The sequence below is a fragment of the Lithobates pipiens genome, unplaced genomic scaffold (genome assembly GCF_037356315.1).
Source record: "Lithobates pipiens isolate NorthernLeopardFrog02 unplaced genomic scaffold, aLitPip1_a1.2 Scaffold_23, whole genome shotgun sequence".
NCBI classification, from domain to species: domain Eukaryota; kingdom Metazoa; phylum Chordata; class Amphibia; order Anura; family Ranidae; genus Lithobates; species Lithobates pipiens.
In genome coordinates this window covers 168,711,658-168,731,901 of record NW_027507785.1, presented here as the reverse complement: position 1 = coordinate 168,731,901, position 20,244 = coordinate 168,711,658, and the positions used below count along the sequence as shown (strand labels likewise).

At 43.7% G+C, this 20,244-nt stretch overlaps 1 protein-coding gene across 12 annotated transcripts in view; it reads right to left on the bottom strand.

Annotated features, from left to right (window-relative positions):
* RBFOX2 (RNA binding fox-1 homolog 2) overlaps positions 1 to 20,244 on the bottom strand; it is a 535,783-nt gene that overhangs the window by 22,480 nt on the left and 493,059 nt on the right. For all 12 annotated transcript variants that reach the window (XM_077452579.1, XM_077452576.1, XM_077452578.1 and 9 more), the window contains one exon: positions 16,841 to 16,913. In XM_077452579.1, the coding sequence (XP_077308705.1) occupies positions 16,841 to 16,913 (73 nt within the window). The remainder of the gene's footprint in view (positions 1 to 16,840; positions 16,914 to 20,244) is intronic.

The window sequence follows — 20,244 nt, the reverse complement described above, 5'->3', positions numbered from 1 at the left end:
AGCGGAGGTTCACCTTCCAACAGTACAACTACCCCAAAACATACAGCCAGAGATACAATGGATTGGTTTATATCAAAGCATATTCATGTGTTAGAATGGCCCAAAGTTCAGACCTAAATCCAATTGAGAATCTGTGGCAAGACTTGAAAACTGCTGTTCAGACACTCTCCATCCAATCTGACAGAGCTTGAGTTATTTTGCAAAGAATGGGCAAAAATGCCAGACTTGCAGCTGTAATTGCAGGGAAAGGTGGTTCTACAAAAGTATTGACTCGGGAGGGCTGAATATAAATGCATGCCACACTATTCAGATATTTGTAAAAAAAAAAAATGAAAACCATTTATCATTTTCCATCCACTTCAGAATTATGTGCCACTTTGTATTGGTCTATCACATAAAATATATTTACTTTTTTGGTTGCAACATGACAAAATGTGGAAAATGTCAAGGGGTATGAATACTTTTTCAAGGCACTGTATACTGTGCAATAAATAAAACAAATTATAACACTTAAGCATCCAATAGCCAATTTGAGCAATAAATCACTAACACTTTCATATTACTTCTAAAAGGGAAATGGAAACACGGGAACTGACAAACCAGGTCAGCACTTGCCCAACACTTAAAAGGGAACGTACGGTCTTGCGCACAGATTTTTTTTTTTAGATTTCTATATAGGATGTTATTGTATTAGATGTATGCATAGTTTGTAATTATATATAACGAACGTTCAGCAATGTTTTGGATCATTACGCCAGCAGGCTCTGCTTTTTGCTTTGCAGTTTTACGCAATGACTTGCATTGAGAGGAGGAGAGGTACAAATGTTTCTCTGACTAATTGAAAACAATGCACTTCTTAGGTAACAGCTATTGAGCAGGGAGGTTAAATGAGGCTGAATTATATAACAGAACTCTCCCTAGTGACTGGTCTCTACAACAAAATATAGGAAAGCAAGTATGGAAAGTGAAAGTCACATCAAAAATTACCAGAAGGTAAACTCTTCAATAACTAATATGTGCTCACTGCACATAACTATGCTTTCCTGGTAAGATGGCCATATAAAGTATGTGACGTTTGAGGCACAGGCAGAGACACTTCATCTCTAGGCCAAAACCTCTGCACTATACATGGCAGAGTTTGTGAACTAGTCATTTAAGAAAAAATAGGATTTTTGTACTTACCGTAAAATCCTTTTCTCGAATTCACCGACCGACAGCTCCTCTCTTAGCCATTGGGTTGTTCTGCCCATTAATAGGAGAATACTAGGCATTAGTTGTAATACAACACTCAGAACTCTTTTGTTCCGCCCAGGGGGCGGTCCCTTGGGCAACAAACCTCCAGCCTGCCATGCAGTCATCAGTACGTCAACAAGCAGTATAATGTAAAGAGAAAAAGGAGGGGTGGGTGCTGTGTTGGTCAGTGAATTACAGAGAAAAGGATTTTACCAGTCCATCCAGTTCAACCTGAGTGAATGTCTACAATTGTCCCTATCCCTGTACACTGCACACTCACCCCAGTCCCTACTCTCAAGGAGCCCACAATCCAATTCATATTTTGAACAGAAGCCAATTAACCTACCTGCATGTCTTTGGAGTGTGGAAGGAAACCCGAGTACCCGGAGGAAACCCACGCAGGCACAGGGAGAACATGCAAACTCCAGGCAGTTAGTTTCGTGGTTGGGATTCAAACCAGCGGTCTTTTTACTGCTAGGTGAGAGTGCTAACCACTACACCACTGTGCTGCCCAACTACCTTGTAGAACTTGGTAAATGTGTGGACAGACGACCAGGTTGCCGCTTTACACACCTGCGCGATAGATGCTTGGTGTCGGAAGGCCCAAGACGTTTGCCCTTGTGGAGTGGGCCATGACTGCTAAGGGGGGGCACCTGCCCCTTCAAGGCATAGGCTTGCACTACAATCTGTCTGATCCACCTAGAAATGGTGGCCGACGAGACCACCATGCCTTTCTTTGTACCAGACACCGAAACAATGAGTCTGACTTCTGAAAAAGAGCAGTGACAGACTACAGAATACACCTTAAGAGCCCGAACCACGTGAAGAGCGTGAAGGGCCACCTCCTTAGGGTGATGCGGCTTAGGACACAGAGATGGTAACACAATGTTCTCATTGATATGAAAAGCAGAGACCACTTTTGGCAGAAAAGATGGTTACAGACGCAACGCCCCCTTATCCTTGTGGATAACCAGATAAGGCGACTTGCAGGACAAAGCCACCATTTCCGAAACCCTCCTGGCCAATGTGATGGCCACTAGAAAGACCACTTTCTGGGAAAGTCAACAGGGAACCTCCCTGATATTTTCAAATGGCGGTTTTTGAAGCGCCGATACCAGGTTCAAATCCCACGGGGTAACGGTGGATGCAGCGGGGGGACATGTCGCACCCCCTGAACAAAGGTACTCACTAATGAGTGAGACGCCAGGGGACGTTGGAAAAAAAAAAAATAAAAAAAATAAAAAAAAAAAAAAGACAGCCAAGGCTGACATTTGCCCCTTAATGGTGCTTAACGCCAATTTCTGGTCTACTCCTTGCTGAAGAAACAGCAGGGTCCTGGGTATGGAAAAGGAGAGCGGATGCCATCCTTTCTCCTCACACATTTGAGATGTAGGCCTTCCAGGTACGATGATATATCTTCCGAGAAGATTTGGGCACCCTCAACATAGTTGGGATCACCGAGTCCGATAGACCCTGGTTCCTCAACACCTGGCTCTCAATAGCCATGCTGTTAAAGCCAGCGATGGTAAAGCAGGCTGGAGAATCGGAACTTGAGACAGAAGGTGCTCTCGTAACGGCAGTCGCCATGGGGCGTCCACCACCAGGCGCACTAGGTCTGCGTACCAAGGACGTTGATGCCAATCTGGGGCAATCAATATTACTGGGATCCCCTCAAATTCCACTCTGCGAAGCAGACGTGGTAACAGTATTAGATCAGCTGGTACTGATCCCATGGAGCCAACAGCGTGTCTGCCCATGGATCTCTTGTCCTGGACACGAATCTCTGCACCTTCCAATTGAGATGGGAGGCCATAAGATCCACGTCTGGTGTGCCCCACCTCAGGCACAGTAGCCTGAATACCTGCAGATGCAACGCCCATTCTCTTGGGTCCAGCATCTGGCGACTCAGATAGTCCGACTGCCAGTTCTCCACTCCCGGGATGTAAATGGCCGAACTCAGTGATTGACGTATGCCACAGCCGTGGCATTGTCGGACTGGATCCTGATCAGACGCCCCTGAAGTCTCATCGACCATGCGGAGAGGCACAGCCTGATCGCCCTTAGCTCGAGCAGATTGATCGGCAACTTGGATTCTTTAGCCAACCAGAGGCCCTGAGCCGAATTAACCCCCATCACTCCACCCCAGCCGGATAGGCTGGCATCCGTTGTAATCACGGTAAACTTCAGAGGTAGGAACGACTTCCCGGACTGAATCACCAGGGACCTCAGGCACCAGATCAGTGAATCTCTGACTGACTGGCTCACCTGGATCTGTCGATCCAGGGACCACTGAGATTTGTCCCATTTTGTTAAAATCTCCTTCTGCAGGACTCTGGTGTGTAACTGGACATATGGTACTGCCTTGAAGGAGGCTACCCTGAGCCCCAGGAATTGGAGCGACGACTACTTGTGGTTCATCAGCAGTTTTACCACGGATCTGAGTCTGCAGTTTGTCTGAAGGGAGAAACGCTCACTTCACTGGAGTCCAGCAGCAAGCCCAAGTACTCTAGACGCTGGGTCGGTACAATCACCGACTTCTTTAGGTTCAACAGCCACCCAAATTCTTGCAGGGTCTGCATGGTGATCGCCACATCCTCCTCTAATTCTGAGGCAGAAGATGCCCTCAGGAGAAGATCGTCTAGGTATCCCACGATCACGATCCCACATTGCTGCAGCAATGCCAAAACTGGAGCCAATACCTTGGTAAAGACTCGGGGGACAGATGTCAGACCAAAAGGGAGAGCCACAAACTGGTAGTGGACTTCCCCGACTGCAAATCGCAGAAACTTTTGATGCCGAAGGCATATGGGTAAGTGCAGGTACGCATCCTGGATGTCTAAGGACGCCAGGGAGTCCCTTTGATGGAGTGCAGCGACTACTGACCGAACGGATTCCATTCTGAACCTCTGCACTTTCAAAGTGATTGAGGGCTTTTAGGTCCAAGATTGGATGTACCCCTTCCTTCTTGGGAACTACAGACAGATTTGAGCAGAATCCCTGGAAACATTCCCATTCCAGAAACGGTACAACCACCCCGCGACTCAGCAGGTCCCTTACTGCCCCCATGAGGGCCTCCCGGCGAGCCGGGGATATGGGTATGCTGGAGGGGAAGAATCTGTTTGGCGGCCAAGAGAGAAACTCTACCTTGTAGCCAGAGGAAATCAGATCGCAGACCCATTGGTCGGATAGCTGAGAGGACCACCGGGCTGCAAACTCCCGAGGGCGACCCCCCACCTGAGACATGGGTGGGGTCAAACCTTCATGCGGTAGCACTTTTGTTCACAGGCTTGCGGTTCCAGGACATTTTTGTCCGTCCATGGTCGTTCTGTCGGGCTGGGGACCTTTAGCCGAAGCTCCGGGCGAACGAAAAAGCAGTTTGTGAACGGAAAAAGAGGACCCTTGCCTATGGCATGGCTCCTTAGCCTTCCTGGCCTGTGGGAGTAGGGTACTCTTACCACCAGTGGCATTTTTAATAATGTCATCCAAAGAGCCGGTCGCCAAGCAAGGGAAGATCCGTCAGGGCTTTTTTGGATGCCCGGTCCACAGACCAGCATCTTAACCAAATCAGGCGCCTCAGCACCACTGCTGACACGGAAGCCCAGCATAACAGAGAAGGAGTATCCAGGGTTGGATCACTAACGTACTTAAGGCCTTGCACTAGCTGGTCTGCTAGTTCGGATAATGACAGAACTCTGGATGGCTGCACTCCAAGGCTAAAACGATGCTTTATTCAAAGAATATTTAGTACACAGCAAATTACATCACAGCAAAATATGCCAACAGCTGCTGCGTTTCGCACTAAGGCTAGTGCTTACTCACAGCACCAGCTATGAGTAAGCACTAGCCTTAGTGCGAAATACGTCAGTTAGAATCTTTTGCTGCAATGTCATTTGCTGTGTCCTAAATATTTGAATAAAGCATCGTTTTAGCCTTGGAGTGAGGCCGTCCAGAGTTCTGTCATTATCCACATTGCCTGCATGTTGTGGCTCACACCCAGATCCCTTCATCTGGAGCAATTAGCTCTGAGTTCCCAGGACCTGCCTTTGAGCAGTGGAGTATATCTTTCTTGTGGTCTGCTAGTTCCACGCAGACAGGAGAAGCCTGTTGCTCTCCCAATTCGTGGTGAACCGTAAACAATGAACGAGCCACTGCCTCGGCCTTCCTGTCCGTGGGATCCTTAAATTCAGGAGTCCCCTCTACCGGGATCAGGGTTAATTTAACCTGGATAATGGGGAGTCCACGACCGGAGGAGCCGACCATTTCTTGAGAAGGCTTTCCTCAAAAGGATAACGCACCGCCATGGATTTGGGTACCGAAAAGGTCCGTTGCAGGCAACCCCATGCCTTGTAAATGAACTTGTCAAAAGAAGGCAGATATGGGAACACCTTAGGTGAACGTGCTGGCTTGCGGGACCCAAAGGGGACCGCTACATCAGCAGAGAGATCTGCTGGTTCCTGAATCTTCAGGGTATCACGCACAGCTGTGATAAGTGCGGCAACAAGCGTTTTGTCACGCATGGACCTGGACGGGGACTCATCCTCACTGTCCGAACAGTCCTGGTCAGCGTCATCTGACAAGACAAAGCAGGGGTCCCCAGCCTCAGCAGGACCAGAGTCTGCGTCAGAGCTCTCCCCAGAGAATGGGGGGGGGGGGCAGGGGCTGCTTTTTTGCACCCTTTTTCCCCACGTGCAGCCTCCATCTTGGCAACGAACGAATTGAGGACCGATATCAGGGTGTCCATGGGCACTGAGCAGTCGACCCGGTTGCAATTGCCTAGATTTCGGGGGAAGAAACACCAGTTTCTGAAGCCATGCTGACCCTACCCTGTCTGCCACCCGAAGCGGACTTAGGACAGTGACAGTTCCACCCTCCTTACTGCTGCTGGCTGAGGGGCTCTTTCCCGCTGGACTCACCACCCTGAGGAGTTCTGCGTTATTCAGCAGGTAGTGCCTATAGTCCCTGTTGGCTCCTAGGTGCAGAGGAAACAGCGCTGTGTCGGTGGAAGCAGCTGCAAATGGCACTAAAATCGATCTGAAGTGTGCTCAGACTTCAAGAAAATGGCCACCCAGCGTCCAGCACAATGACATAAAACAAACAAAGGGAAGATGGCTGTGAGAGCACAGGAGCACATGATCCCGCAGAGAACATGTTCAGGCTTCAAGAAAGTGGCTACCGGTGTCCAGTATAGGAAATCACCAGAAAAATGGCCACTGAAGCTCAGAAGAGCATGCTGCCCTTGCCCACACCTAAAATTGCCACTGAAAGCAGCTTCATGAGGTACAGGGAGAAATCAATGGCCGTGAGCACAACGCTGTCCAGGACATCAGCATGGCCTCACAGACACCTTCCAGGGGCATAAAGAACAGGATCCAGGACAACACTAGCCAGCGCAACCCCCCCCCCCCCCCCCATGGTGGGGGGGGAGGGAAGATAGGGACAGGGAGAGAAGAGAGGGAATCGACCTCCCAGGGAATGCACAGCTGCTCAGCCCCACCGAGCCAGGGAGAGCTGTACTTACCAGTCCTGAAGAGCTGGGAGACATTCCATCACAGACCCACTCACTGATCAGTACAGGGTGGCTGCTGGCCCGGCATACTGTGATGCAGACATCAGTAGCCCGGTCATATGTATGCCCAGGAGCATAAAAGCTCACGACCACCCCTGGAGCTGAGGTTTCATCGTGGCTTGCCTAGTGCGTGGCCTGCAAACGCTCGATGGCCAGACTGGGGAGACAACAAGGATAAGAGTATCCAGCCTGTCACCCAGCCAGCTGTTGATAGTAGCTCACAGGATCAAAAGTCACGCTTCTGTAGAAAAAAAGCAGACTGATGGGCCCGCAGGGTTCCTAGGTCCTTCTCCTTCACTAGGCAAAATAAAACTGACTGCATGGCAGGCTGGATGGCTGTTGCCCAAGGGACCGCCCCTGGGCTGAACTAAAGAGTTCTGAGTGTTGTATTACAACGAATGCCTAGTATTCTCCTAGTAATGGGCATAACAACCCAATGGCTAAGAGAGGAGCTGTGTGAATATAAGAGAAATGAAACATTACAGCACTTTGCAGTCTCTGAATGATCCTTTGTCCTGCACCTTTTTCTTTCAATAATCTTAAGAATTCCATCGACATTGCTAGTCACAATGAAATCAAGCTTCCTATTAGATTCTGCAATTACAGCCCCATTCACTCAAGCTTTCCAATCAGAGCCACCTATCAGTTTTTCAAGCAGACCTGATCAGAAGCTCTAGGCAAGTCTATTTGGCAGGCAGATGTAAACAGATGTGTGTGTTTACACCCACTTCACAGTACATCCAGGCCCAGGAAAAAAAAAAAAAAAAAGGATAAAAAACGGAATAGTGTTTCTCAAGGCCTAAATGTGAACGACTGGAGGTAGACTAATTTAAATCTATGCAAGTTGTTTACATCTGGTCAACCATAGAGCCTTCACAGGCCCCATAACATCTGTCAGAATTTCAACCAAAAACAAAAAAAAAAAGGCAGGGATGTCAAGTGTGACATTTGACCTGTTTAGCTCCAATTCAGCAGGGGCTCTGTTCAAAGATCCATTGCTGAGTAGAGAGAACACAACCGTTAGGGCCCTAACTGACAAATTTTAATGGTGTTATATCAGGCCAGTCAATTTAAGGAGATGAAAAGCCAGAAGTATATTTGGTATAGTGAGGAATAATTCAGAGTTAGATTGACAGCACATCCACATGCAGCCACACTAGGCTCAAAGTGTGGAATTAGACATTTCTTGTATAAAGTATAATTTTCAACATCAGACTCCATCAATTCAATTAAGAGTTTTTTTATCTATAATTTAGGGAAAGGTAAAAAAAAAAATAAAAAAAAAAAAAAAAATTGTGGCAGGTGACAACTATACTTCCATTTCTTATGCGGGCATTACAGGGACATGAAGTGAGGTAGGACTGGAAATCTTAAAAAAAAAAAAAAAAAAAATGTGATATACAGTATATACTGTATTCAAATGTCTGAACTATGCCACAATATATTCAAAGTGACGTACTCTTATATGATTAAAAAGTAAATCTGGCCAAAAAATATATTTAAGATTAGCAGATGTTGCAGAGTTAAATCTCTTGACAGTTCCTTCTATTTTATAGATGAGCTCTTCTTGGGTCTGCACACCTGCTGTAGCCATCATGAGTGGGTCACCCACTTCTTTGTGGATCTTCTGTTTATTGCATATTATGAAGGATGCAAGAACATGCAAAGTTGGGCAAAATGCCCAAAGAGAAAGTGGCAGAGGCATCTCACTAAATAAACAAAGCATAAGTAGTCGCCACCAGGTTTTATCTATATCAAAAGATATTACCATTGGGTGGACTAACCCTTAATGTCGTAAACCAACTATACTACAATACAACTAAGTCAACAAATCACCAGTATAAGCCTAACTTACTGAATCTTATTTTTTTGGCTGTTTTTAGTAGTGTTGGACAGGAAGGAACTGGATAGTTTTGGTAATTTAAAGAGTATGTAAACCCAACATTTAAAGTGGAGGGCCGCCCTAAAAAAAAAAAAAACAGCATTAATATTCTGAATTTTTTTTTACTTACCAGAAACCCATGTTGCTAGGCATCTTCCTAATCTGCTTCTTCCTACCTGGTGATATTCAGTCTTCTCTCCTCCTCGTGTTGTCTTCTGGGAACTGTGTGTGTCCCAGAACACAGCATGCACCATTCAAAAAGCGCTGCGTGGCTCGTGCATGCGCAGTAGGAAACAGGCAGTGAAGACACAAGGCTCCACTGCCCGTTTCCCTTAGTGAGCATGGCGGTGCTGGGACACGATACGAGGGACGTATCTGCCGGGGGGGGCTTTGCGACATTGCGGGCACCCTGGACAGGTAAGTGTCCTTATTAAAAGTTAAATGATCTGACAGACTGATGATTTACTCATCTATATCTAAAGAGAAGGATGTGTAACATTTTAAAATCATTTCTGTATGCATCCCATCTACCTAGAATGTTGGATGATTTCACCATAAACTTATGTAGGTTTAGAACACATGGGATAGTATACCAATAGGATTTGCCATGGGATGGATAGCGGCGCACAAAAGTGTTTGCAACTCCAACCTATGCAAACTACTGCAAACTTCTGTTTAAGCAATGCCTGTATTAGGATAACATCCTAAAAGATTAAGGTTACCATTGGCTCATAGTACATTGCAGGCTCTAGCTCCAGTCATGCTGCACAATGATTATTTCAAAATGGTGCCCTGGTTTGGTCTGCGTGGCATTTCATGTTGCTTTTTGGAGCTTGAATGCTGCAATGCCACACCTCCAATTTTCTGCAGTGCGAGTAGTCTCTACCCATCTGTCTCTTGTTCAGAAACTCCGCTATTGTTTCAGTGTGTGTTAAAATGGGGTGTGATTTTTGCAGGTGTAGCTACAAATGAGGGTGCGGTGTCAGTAGGCCGTCTCAGGATTTCATTTTTAAAATCTGGTAACCTCAAAGATGGTAAACTGCTGCACACACCAAGGCCCTGTCCACATTTGGTGATTTGGGGCAGAATAGCCACAGTGCAAGCTTAGGTGGCATTCTTAATGGAACCCCAATTGCTCTGTGATTTTGCAGTGATTGTCGCGTGACAACACCTGCGTTTTAAAATCACATGAATCTTGACGCCAAAAAAGGAACAGGAGTGTCTTTTGGGCAACATCTGCACATGGGGCAGCCCACTGAAGTGAATAGACTGCACTGTGCACCATGCTAAAACGCATGTAAATGGCGCTTTTAAAAAAGCAGATAGGAACGCTAGTTCCTAATAACGCGAGATCTGAATGGGGCTCTACAAACACTCTAATGGAAAAATGTAGAAAGCAGAAAAGATGGAATACTTGAAATAGGACCCTTTGCCCACTTTGAACATCTAATGTCTACCTTTGAACAGTAAAAATATCTACAAATGCTTATATTTAAAACTTTTAATCTTGAAGCAAGAACTAACCACTTTCCATGCAAAAGGTAAAGTCACAGAAACAGTCTATTCTAACCAATATACAACAGCCAGTCAACTTGGCAGAGGCTGACAATGTGGAAGGAAGGGGGTAGGAAACCATGCTGTGTTTTCTCATTTTGTATATAGGGCAATGAAAAAGGGCAAACAGTGAGCAGATAAGCAAAGGGAAAGGTAAAAAAAAGGTTTTAAAGCATTACAAAGTATACATGTGTTATACACTCCATCCTCCAGTTACTGCAGTAACCTAGGATTCAAGAAGAAGCACAGTGAACAAACAGCGACACACCACACTGACGATAAGAAAAAAATTAGATGGGATCTCTACTAAAACTTTTTTCACATTCCTCAATTGATAAGATGAAAGGAAAATAGTAAGGCCTTGCTTACATGGGCTTCAGCTTGTATATGAGCAGTTACAGAAAACTTTCACAAGCTGCTTTGATAAAGTCTTAAAGGGGTTGTAAACCCTCAAGGTTTTTCACCTTAAAGCATTCTATGCATTAAGGTGAAAAACTTTCTGTAGTGCAGCAGCCCCCCAGAGCGCCCCTTTTACTTACCTGAACCCGATTGTTCCAGCAACGGGGACAAGCGCGTCATCTCCAGCCGCTGTCTCGGGTCCTCATTGGATAGATTTATGCAACAGGAACCATTGGCTCCCGCTGCTATCAAATCTAGTGAAACGGGAGTCTGAGGTGAGGCCAAGTCCTGCTGCTGCGTCCATTCACACAGACAGCAGGACTTGGCACCGCCTCAGACTCCCGTGTCACGTTGGGAGCACACCCGCATGAGTCCCCCTTGGAAAGCGCCTCTCCAAGGGGGCACACAAGAAAAGGAGGAGCCATGCGGTTTTCAGGGCCACTCTCTGCAAAACCGTTGCAGAGCAGTTAAGTATGACATGTTTGTTATTTAACCACTTTCAGACCATTTTGCTGGCTTAAGACCAGAGCACTTTTTGCGATTCGGCACTGACAATTGCGCGGTCGTGCAACGTGGCTCCCAAACAAAATTGATGTCCTTTTTTTCCCACAGATAGAGCTTTCTTTTGGTGGCATTTGATCACCCCGGCGGTTTCTATTTTTTGCGTTATAAACAAAAAAATAGCGATACTTTTGAAAAAAAAAAAAAAAAATCACAATAAGCAATGATTGGTTTGTGCTAAATTTATAGCGTTTACAAAATAGGGGATAGTTTATGGCATTTTTATTAATTATTATTTTATTAGTAATGACGGCGATCAGCAATTTTTATTGTGACTGCGACATTACGGCGGACACATCGGACATTTTTGAGACCACTGTCATTTATACAGCAATCAGTCCTATACAAATGCACTGATTCCTGTGTAAATGACACTAGCAGTGAAGGGGTTAACCAGAGGGTGGCAGTGTAGGGGTTAAGTGTGTCCTAGGGGTGTGTTACTAACTGTGGGGGGCGTGGCTGTGTGTTAGTGAACACCGATCTCTGCCCCAATCACACAGAGCAGAAATCCGTGTCACTTGTTGCTAGCAGAACGGGGAGATGTTTACTTCCGCATATCCCCATTCAGCCTCCCTGTGAGACAATCGCAGGTATCCCCGTGGCGATAGAGTCCGTGGGATCTGCGACCGGACTCACGGGGGTCCCAACCGGCATGAGCGATGGCACGGCGGCAATTTTAAATGGACGTACCTGTACGCCAAATTGCCCGTCCGTGCCATTCCGCTGACGTACCTTTACAACCCCTTTAAGGGCTCCTACACATTAGACGATAAAACCCCACAGTTGAGCTGCAGAGGCAATTGTCAGGGGCGTACAGATAGGGCAGCCACGATACTCTGCTTCGTGACAGGAATTCTACATGGTCACTTTTAGCAGGTGTACCACCCACTAAGTGCTATCCATTTAGGTGATGGTGACCACTCTGCAAGGCCCCAAAACTGTTTGCAATTCGCATGGTTGTGGCGTTAGTGTGGGGTGCAAGGGGTTAAATCAGGTGGCGAGGAGGCAATATATGCCTTCTCATTGACCGTTCAATGCTCTGAAGAGTGACTTGAATGAGGATCACTCTTCAGAGATCGAAGCATGAGTGAACAAGCCCTTAAAGAAGGTTTTAATCTAATTTTGGGTATATTCACACAGATCTTAATGGGAGTGCTGACTGTGACTTTGAACAATCTGTTAGACTTCAGCAGGCTTTAAAACAAGCTAAGTAGTTCTGAAGCCGGCCAGCAGCTTAAGGTCCCATGCTTGTAGCCCTTGTCACCCTCTAAAAAGTGATCTGCAGTGGACCACTTTTTAGAAGGCAGTTGACAGGCAGCTGAAAGGTGATAAATTGCCTGTTTTAATGCTGCAAAAGACTGTTGTGGCACAGCTCCATTCATTAAATGGGTCAAGTACAAGAGCGGTATAGACCCAAGAAGCTGCAGGTCCTTGGCTCAACCACCTTTTACTGCCCCCTGGCCACCCATGGGACCGAGCACATAAAACTGTTATTGCATCTGGGTTTCCCTGGAACCAATTTAAAGGCTTTAACAAAGCACACCAAAAGCTCTGCAAATGCTTCATAAAAGCTTGCTGTACACACTTCTGTTAAGCTTTTCAAACTGAGGATTGTGTAAACAAGGCCTAAAAATTAAAAAAACAGTTTCTGCTGCTGTGTATTAAGTAAATAATATCTAGGTAAACATGAAAGTCTAGACAAATTAGTCTGGCACTGGATAAATGCAAGCTGGCATCTCCAGCTAACAAGATGACAAGGTTGATGCAAATTCTATTGATTGTTTTTTTTATACCCTGAATCCATCCACTGAATGTAAATGCTTACAGCCACACTCATCCACTCTATTGTGACAGTCATACTTCTGCTGTAACCACAACCCAGACATTCATTACTTATCCTAATCTTTCATCAGTTACAATAACTTTGGAAATGTATACTAATAGATTTACTCATAGCATTTTATTGAAGCATTAACCTAGGGCCTTGTTCAAAGACTTACTATAGTGTATTTTCCTGCATGGGAATGTACAGGTGTTCCATTCCCCTGTGCAGACAGTTCCATTCATGTCATTTGGAATGCAGCAGTTGCATGGACATACTAGACAGTGTGCATTTGGGACTGTGCACTCGCTCAGCTGTCATATTGGGAGCAGAGGTTGTGTTCTTGCAGCTTCTGTGTCCCAAATGACATGAGTAGCACTACCTGCACAGGGAAGCATGGAACACTAAACACAGACTTCGTACAGGCGCAACTCTATAGTACATCCATATAACAAGGCTTTAAAAGGAATTTTTGCATTAAATCCTTAAGCGAATTAGAAGGGAGTGAAAAAACAATGGGACCAAGATTACATTTACATACTTTTGTATGTAATGCTTATGTTTTGAAAGTAAATTCAGAAAGATCAGTATTGTTCAGTAGCTTCAGGAATAAATATATTTAAATCAACCCTGCTTTCTTTTTTGAACACATTATGAGCTTGATTTTATTCACAAAAATCAATGCTGCCGCTAAACTACACCAGAAAAAAAAGGTACTAGTCTACAGTGGTCTTCCTAAAATTTCACACGATTATCGACTATAGTTATGAAAAGGATTATTGTCTTTCAGAAAGTAACTGAAAAATTCCTGTAGACGTCCAACTTGTGCCATTAAACAAAAATATACCTATAGGACAGATTTAAAAACAAAAACAAACGCATTTCACATCAGTTGTTGGCTTCATGACCATGAAGACTACTGAAGCAGCTCTAAACCCAACCTCTGGCTCCGACACAAAGCTAAAGTGTTGAGATCAAAGTAAAAACTAAGTAGGGGAAATACAAATCTTTCCATACATTAGGCTGCATAGTGATAGTCTTGCAGAAAGCTGATAAGCTGCTATTGTTTTTTAAGAAAATCATTTATATGGTCTTAGTTTGGTGAATGAGATTTTTTAATTAAAGTATATTTACATTTACTATGCAATATGTTTATACATTAATCCACTTGCATAATTTCAAAGAAATCTGCACAGTACTGTAATAATGGCATCTCTACACTGCATGTATGTATATTTATATAGTGGCAATATTCACAGAATACATACATCTATTCATATCAGTCGCTGTTCCACAAATACACTAGCGAGCAAGCAGCAATTTGGCAGGAAGTCAGCTATATTAATGTGTTTTTGGCTTATGGTAAGGTACCAGAACATAGGCAGCTCATGCAGGGACAGGGTAGAGCATTAAGGATCCATCCACACTGGGCTGAAAAAAACCCCCAAAAAACGCTCATATAAAGCTTTTTTCTACAGGCGTTTAAGCACTTCTAGGAAAGTTTATGGAGTATTCAGCTTTATTTTATGGCAGAAAAAGTATATCAAAAACGTAAAACCGAAGAGTTTTTCTTTTCTGCCTTTAAACATGGAGTTTAGCCACTTCAGCCTCAGAAGATTTGGCTGCTCAATGACCAGGCCATTTTTTAGAATATGGCACTGCGTCGCTTTAACTGACAATTGTGTGGTCGTGCTCTGCTGTACCCAAACAAAACTGACATCTTTTTTTCCCCACAAATAGAGCTTTATTTTGGTGGTATTTGATCGCCTCTGTTTTATTTGCGCTATAAATGAAAGAGCGACAATTTTGAAAAAAAACAATCTTACTTTTTGCTATAATAAATATCACACATCAAAAAAAAAAAAAAATCATTTTTTCCTCAGTTTAGGCCGATGTGTATTAGTCTACATTTTTATTATTTTTTACAAAAAATATCGCAATAAAGCATATATTGATTGGTTTTTCAAAAGTTAATAGCGTCTGCAAAATAGGGGATAGATTTAGGACACTTATTTATTTTTAGTAGTAATGGCAGTGATCTGCGATTTTTATCGGGACTTCAATATTGCAGTGAACAAACTGGACACTTGACACCATTGACAATTAAACAACGATCAGTGCTATAAAAATGCAGATTACTGTAGGTCACTGGCTGGGAAGGGGTTAACACTAGTAGGCGATCAAGGGGTTAACCGTGTTCCCTAGGTTCTAATTGTAGGGGGTGGGACTGTCCAGGGGGGGGAGGGGAGAGCGAGAGGGAGAGATCGGTGTTCATACATAGTATGAACATACAATCTGTCTACTCCCCTGAAAGAACCAGGATCTGTGTTGTTTACACAAATAGATCCCGGTTCTGGCTCTGTCATGAGCGACACTGGGAGCCCAGGGGTCATCGCGCTTGCATCGGCTCTGGGCACACGCCTTCGGTGGCACATCCCTAGTGGCCAGCTGTGGCTGGACGGCAAGTGGTTAAAATATGCCTCTAATCGTCCTAATGTTCATGGACACCTAGGATAACATTGAGCTGCTTCTACAGGCAAAAACGCAAAGCTCCTGTAGAAGCATTTTTCTTTAAGCCAGTGTGCATGGACTCAATTGTCCCCAGTGTCCTAGATGAGATTTAAACCCAGAACCTGGTCTGTGTCTTATCATAAACAGTGGGGTTTACATAGGTAAATGAAGACCTTTAATGCAGTATAGTAGAGGGGCATACAAGTAAATTGAGGCAAAGTAAAGTTTAAAAGCAAATATGTATTATAAGGCTGTCAACTACTGCATGTAACCACTTTTTCCATAATAGTGCTAAAGTGCCTACAACACAAAAAAGTAGTAAAGAAACTAAAGTAACTTTTTTGGAGCGGGATATAAATATAAGATAAGCTTGATGTAAACGTTATCAATGGGTATTAAATGCTTACATGTACACATTGTAAATCTATATGTACATGGTGGTAGCCATATACGCTCACTACATACTTGGGATCCGCTTCATGCTTTGTAATGCTATCCAATAGTTTTCTATTCCTCACTTCATAAAATAAAAAGTTTATAGATCTGACAACCCACTGAATATATTTTCCCCATAAGAACAAACAGTTGAGCAGGGAGGCTGCAGTGATTCCAATGAAATACAGCTACCTCTAGTGCTTGGATCTACAAATCTCCACATTTAACAAAATTATAGAAAAATGTAAATTGTGAAGGACACTTTAAAAAATGAATTTAAAGTATGGTTCGGGTTTCAACCTCTACCCCATCAACAGAAAAAAAATGTATAGCATTTAATATAAAATTAATAAAAATGAAAGAAGAAAAAAAAAAAAAAAAAAAAAGAGGGTAATGCTACAAAAGTCAATCAACTACACATGCAGTTACACATGCTCTATCCACATGAAAGACTTCAGTCTTCATATACTAAACTATAATTCACATGTAATAGATATTTTCAGCCATGTGACTTGGCTCTGATTGACATCACTGCTGGCAATAACAATGCTTTGGTGAATAGCAATTGTTAAAAGTTCGCAGTATTATGAATATCCTGCCCAAAATAGAAAATGTTAAAATTTTGGCAGAGGGCGACATTCTATATCTTATTATGCAAAGTATGATGTATATTACTTTATTTTATATGGTTTCTAGGGGTATGCCATTTCTATGCCTAGCAGCATAGACCATAACCCACCAGCACAATTACATAAACACAAATACATCAACTGTTTGAACAGACAACTACATGAAAACAATATAGTGAAGTATTTTTAAATAGTCACTTTGTCTCAAGCTGATAAACATCATCGTTTGAGAAGAGCCTATTACTTACCACAGCTCCCACTCCGTAACTGGTAGCAGGGGCCAAGGCATGATATGGGTCAGTTGTATATACCCTTCCGTATCTGTGGAGAGAAACATGCAATGTTAGAGTGCACATAAGGGATTCATAAGACTGCAGAAGTTCACAACAATAGTAACGCCATAAGGTGAATGATAAGCAGAGTATCTAGATCTATTTTCAGCTAATGTTGGGTGCAATGAGCTAACACATTTATTAGCTAGACTAAAAGTCATCAATGGATTCCAATAGAGCTAAGGATTTCAAAACAACGGATAGCTAACAGAAAGCATTGCTCCAATTAGGCTGTCCACTGATACCGATGAAAATTATATGGAGTTATATTTTAAAGACAAATTAAATCTGTAACCATTGTGCTTCATTCAAATTATAATATATACTGCTTATACACACTTTGAAAAAGTAAGAGGTTTTATCTTTTGCCTGTACAGACTTAAAGCTGGCTATAGCTGGTGCAACCACAGGTTGCAGGAAAGAAAATCCCTAAATTCTCTCAACACTGTGTTGCTGGGGGAGTGATCCAGGCTGGAAGAAGGCGATTACTGCTAGCAGTTGTAACCTGAAATCGCATGAAAAATCCAACATGCTGGTTGTACCCAAGTCAATGGATGGATCGACTTGGCTACAATCAGTCTGCCCATACATGGTTTAAATTTTAGCCAGGCCTTGCTGAACTACCTGAGATGCAAACTGTCTATATCCGGCTTAACAGTTTAAGACCCCTTTCACATTAAAGCGCCACTCGTTTTAGTGGTGCTTCCGAAAGCACTGTATATTGATTCCATGCGCATGGCAATTTGAAAGCGCTAAATACAGCGGGGCAACAAACATTACCCCACCCCCACCTCCAAACATCAACAAGTCCAAGAGATATAGAACACCAATCAACCTCAACAACGTTCTATATCACTTGTCCGTTTGGATTTGGGATATAGCTTTTAGGATAATTGAGTATACATAGATCTCAGAACATTCACAGCAGTAGTAATTACCACCACCCATCTCCTATCCTACGGACTATGTAATCCTATAGGTGAAAAGGCAAGTCATCACACAGTAGTAGGAGTCCAGCCATACTTTGTAAAAAGATTTCTTACAGCCCCTGGAGGCATAAGTGGCTTTATATAGATTAGAGTTTATCAGACCCTTCCAGTATGACACAGTAGGAGCACTTTGTTTCTTCCAATGCAAAAAGATGGCTTTCCTACCATAGAACAACCCTATATTGAGTAAGGTGTGATGACCTAGAGAAGGAACAATTTCCTCCAACAAACCTATGAGACAGATTCTTTGCGTCATAGGGATTGGAACACTGTGAACCTCCGACAGGCAGGAAATGATTGCAGACCAGAAACTCTGGATCTGCGAACAGCTCCAAAAAACATGCTCCACATTCGCTGGTGAGGAGGAACATCGCCAACATTCACCTGTGGCAGAGCGATACATGCGTGCAAGCCTGACCTGCGTGTAGTAAATCCTTTGTAGGAACTTAGACTGTATCAGTCTCTAAATGTTTGAAAGGGTGGTCCCACATATCTTCCCAGGCCTCTCCTTGAATTTCAGGAATTTCTGCCACCCACTGTACCACGGTGTCATTTTGAAAAATGATTTGTATACAACCAATAAAGGATTAGCCAATTCTTCATCCATTAAAAGATCTTTGAGGGCAGAGGCCAACATCTCTACCCTCCGGGTGTAGAATTGTGTTTTCTGAAATGCACAATGCAATTGTAGATACAAATTGAAAGAATATACAAGTTAGGGAGGTCATGTCTTGCCTTTAATTGCTAAAATGTTATGGGTTCTCCTTCACTTGTAATGTTCCCTAGCACCTTAACACCCCTACTAGCCCAAATTATGGGGTCAAACGGAGTAGGAATGAGGTAGGCTAGGATTCATCCATAATGGAGAAGAGGGCGTAACGCCAATATAACTGGGAGATGACAGATTTGTAACTACTTCCCAAGCTTTTATGGAGGCTTTCATTGACACATTTAATGGTAAAGTTGATTTCGGGACTCTGTACAAAGATAATTGAAAACTCTCATAGGATCCTAACTGTGCTACTTCTAGGACTGTGGCAGAATCCCCATTGTCCAATAGCCAGAGTCTAGAAAAAACTATCTGACCAGCCAGGTATTTCTGCCAGTCTGGTAGCGCTAGCCCCTCTTGCCCCGTTGTAACACCTTAATGCCTATGCGGGGTGATTGGGGAGACCACAAAAAGGACCCAATAATACTGTTCAATTTGCGGAAAAAATTTTTGGGAACACACACACAGGGGAGTGTATTAAAAAATATAAAAATTACCTGCAGGAACTTCATTATTAGAAGATTTATACGCCTTAGTAAGGGCAGGGGCAACCGTTTCCACACTTGTGATTTTTGATAAAGCTGGGAGACTAATGTGAGAAGGTTTAGTGATATGTAATCCTGGATGTTAGCTGTAATTTAACCCCAAGTAGGTGATAGAGGAAACCCACTGCAGCGGAAGACCATCTGCTGCTTTCAGTGCCTTCAAACCCAGCGGTAATATCAAGGACTTGCCCCAATTCACCCGAAGACCCGAGAAGGAGGCAAACTGACCGAGTATTAGCAAATACTCAAGGGTCTCTGAGGAAAAGGAGCATGCCATCATATAGCGTAAGGCTTTCCTATATAGTTCCTACCTGTATTGCACCCACTTCTCTAGACTAGACTGAGGTAGCGCTCTTGCCATAGACTCCATCATTAAGGCAAAAAGGAAAGGGAAGAGAGGGCATCCTTGCCTAGTACCCCTACTGATATCAAAGGGATCAGAAACAGAACCCCAACCGAATTGACGTCCGAGGGCTACTATACAATAAAGTGACCCATCGTCAGAAATTAGGCCCAAATCCCATACTCTCCAATACTCTATGCATATACAGCCAGTCAACAGAATCAAAGGACTTTTCAATTTTAACAAACTATGAATTTTTCAGGGACATCTGGAGTATCTAGTTGTAAATGAGTGACTAATCTTCATAAGTTAGTATCTGTGAACTCCCAATCATAAATCCCGTCTGGTCAATGTCCACCAATGAAGAAATGACCTTGGCCAGGTGTAATACCAACACCTTAGTTAGGATCTTCAGATCCGTATTCAGTAATGCTATGGGGTGATAGGAGAAATGCGCTCTTGTGGATCCTTAACCGGTTTCAATAGGAGAACCATATCTGCCTCCAGCATTGATGGCGGGAGGGCCCATTTTCTAGGCAATGACCAAAAAGCATACTGGGTCTCGGACCTAGTTGTTCCATGTATTGTTTGTAGAAGTCTGCTGGAAATCCATCCGGCCCCGGGGATTTATTGGGCGGAAAAGTTAATATCGCCACTTCTATTTATAAAACTGA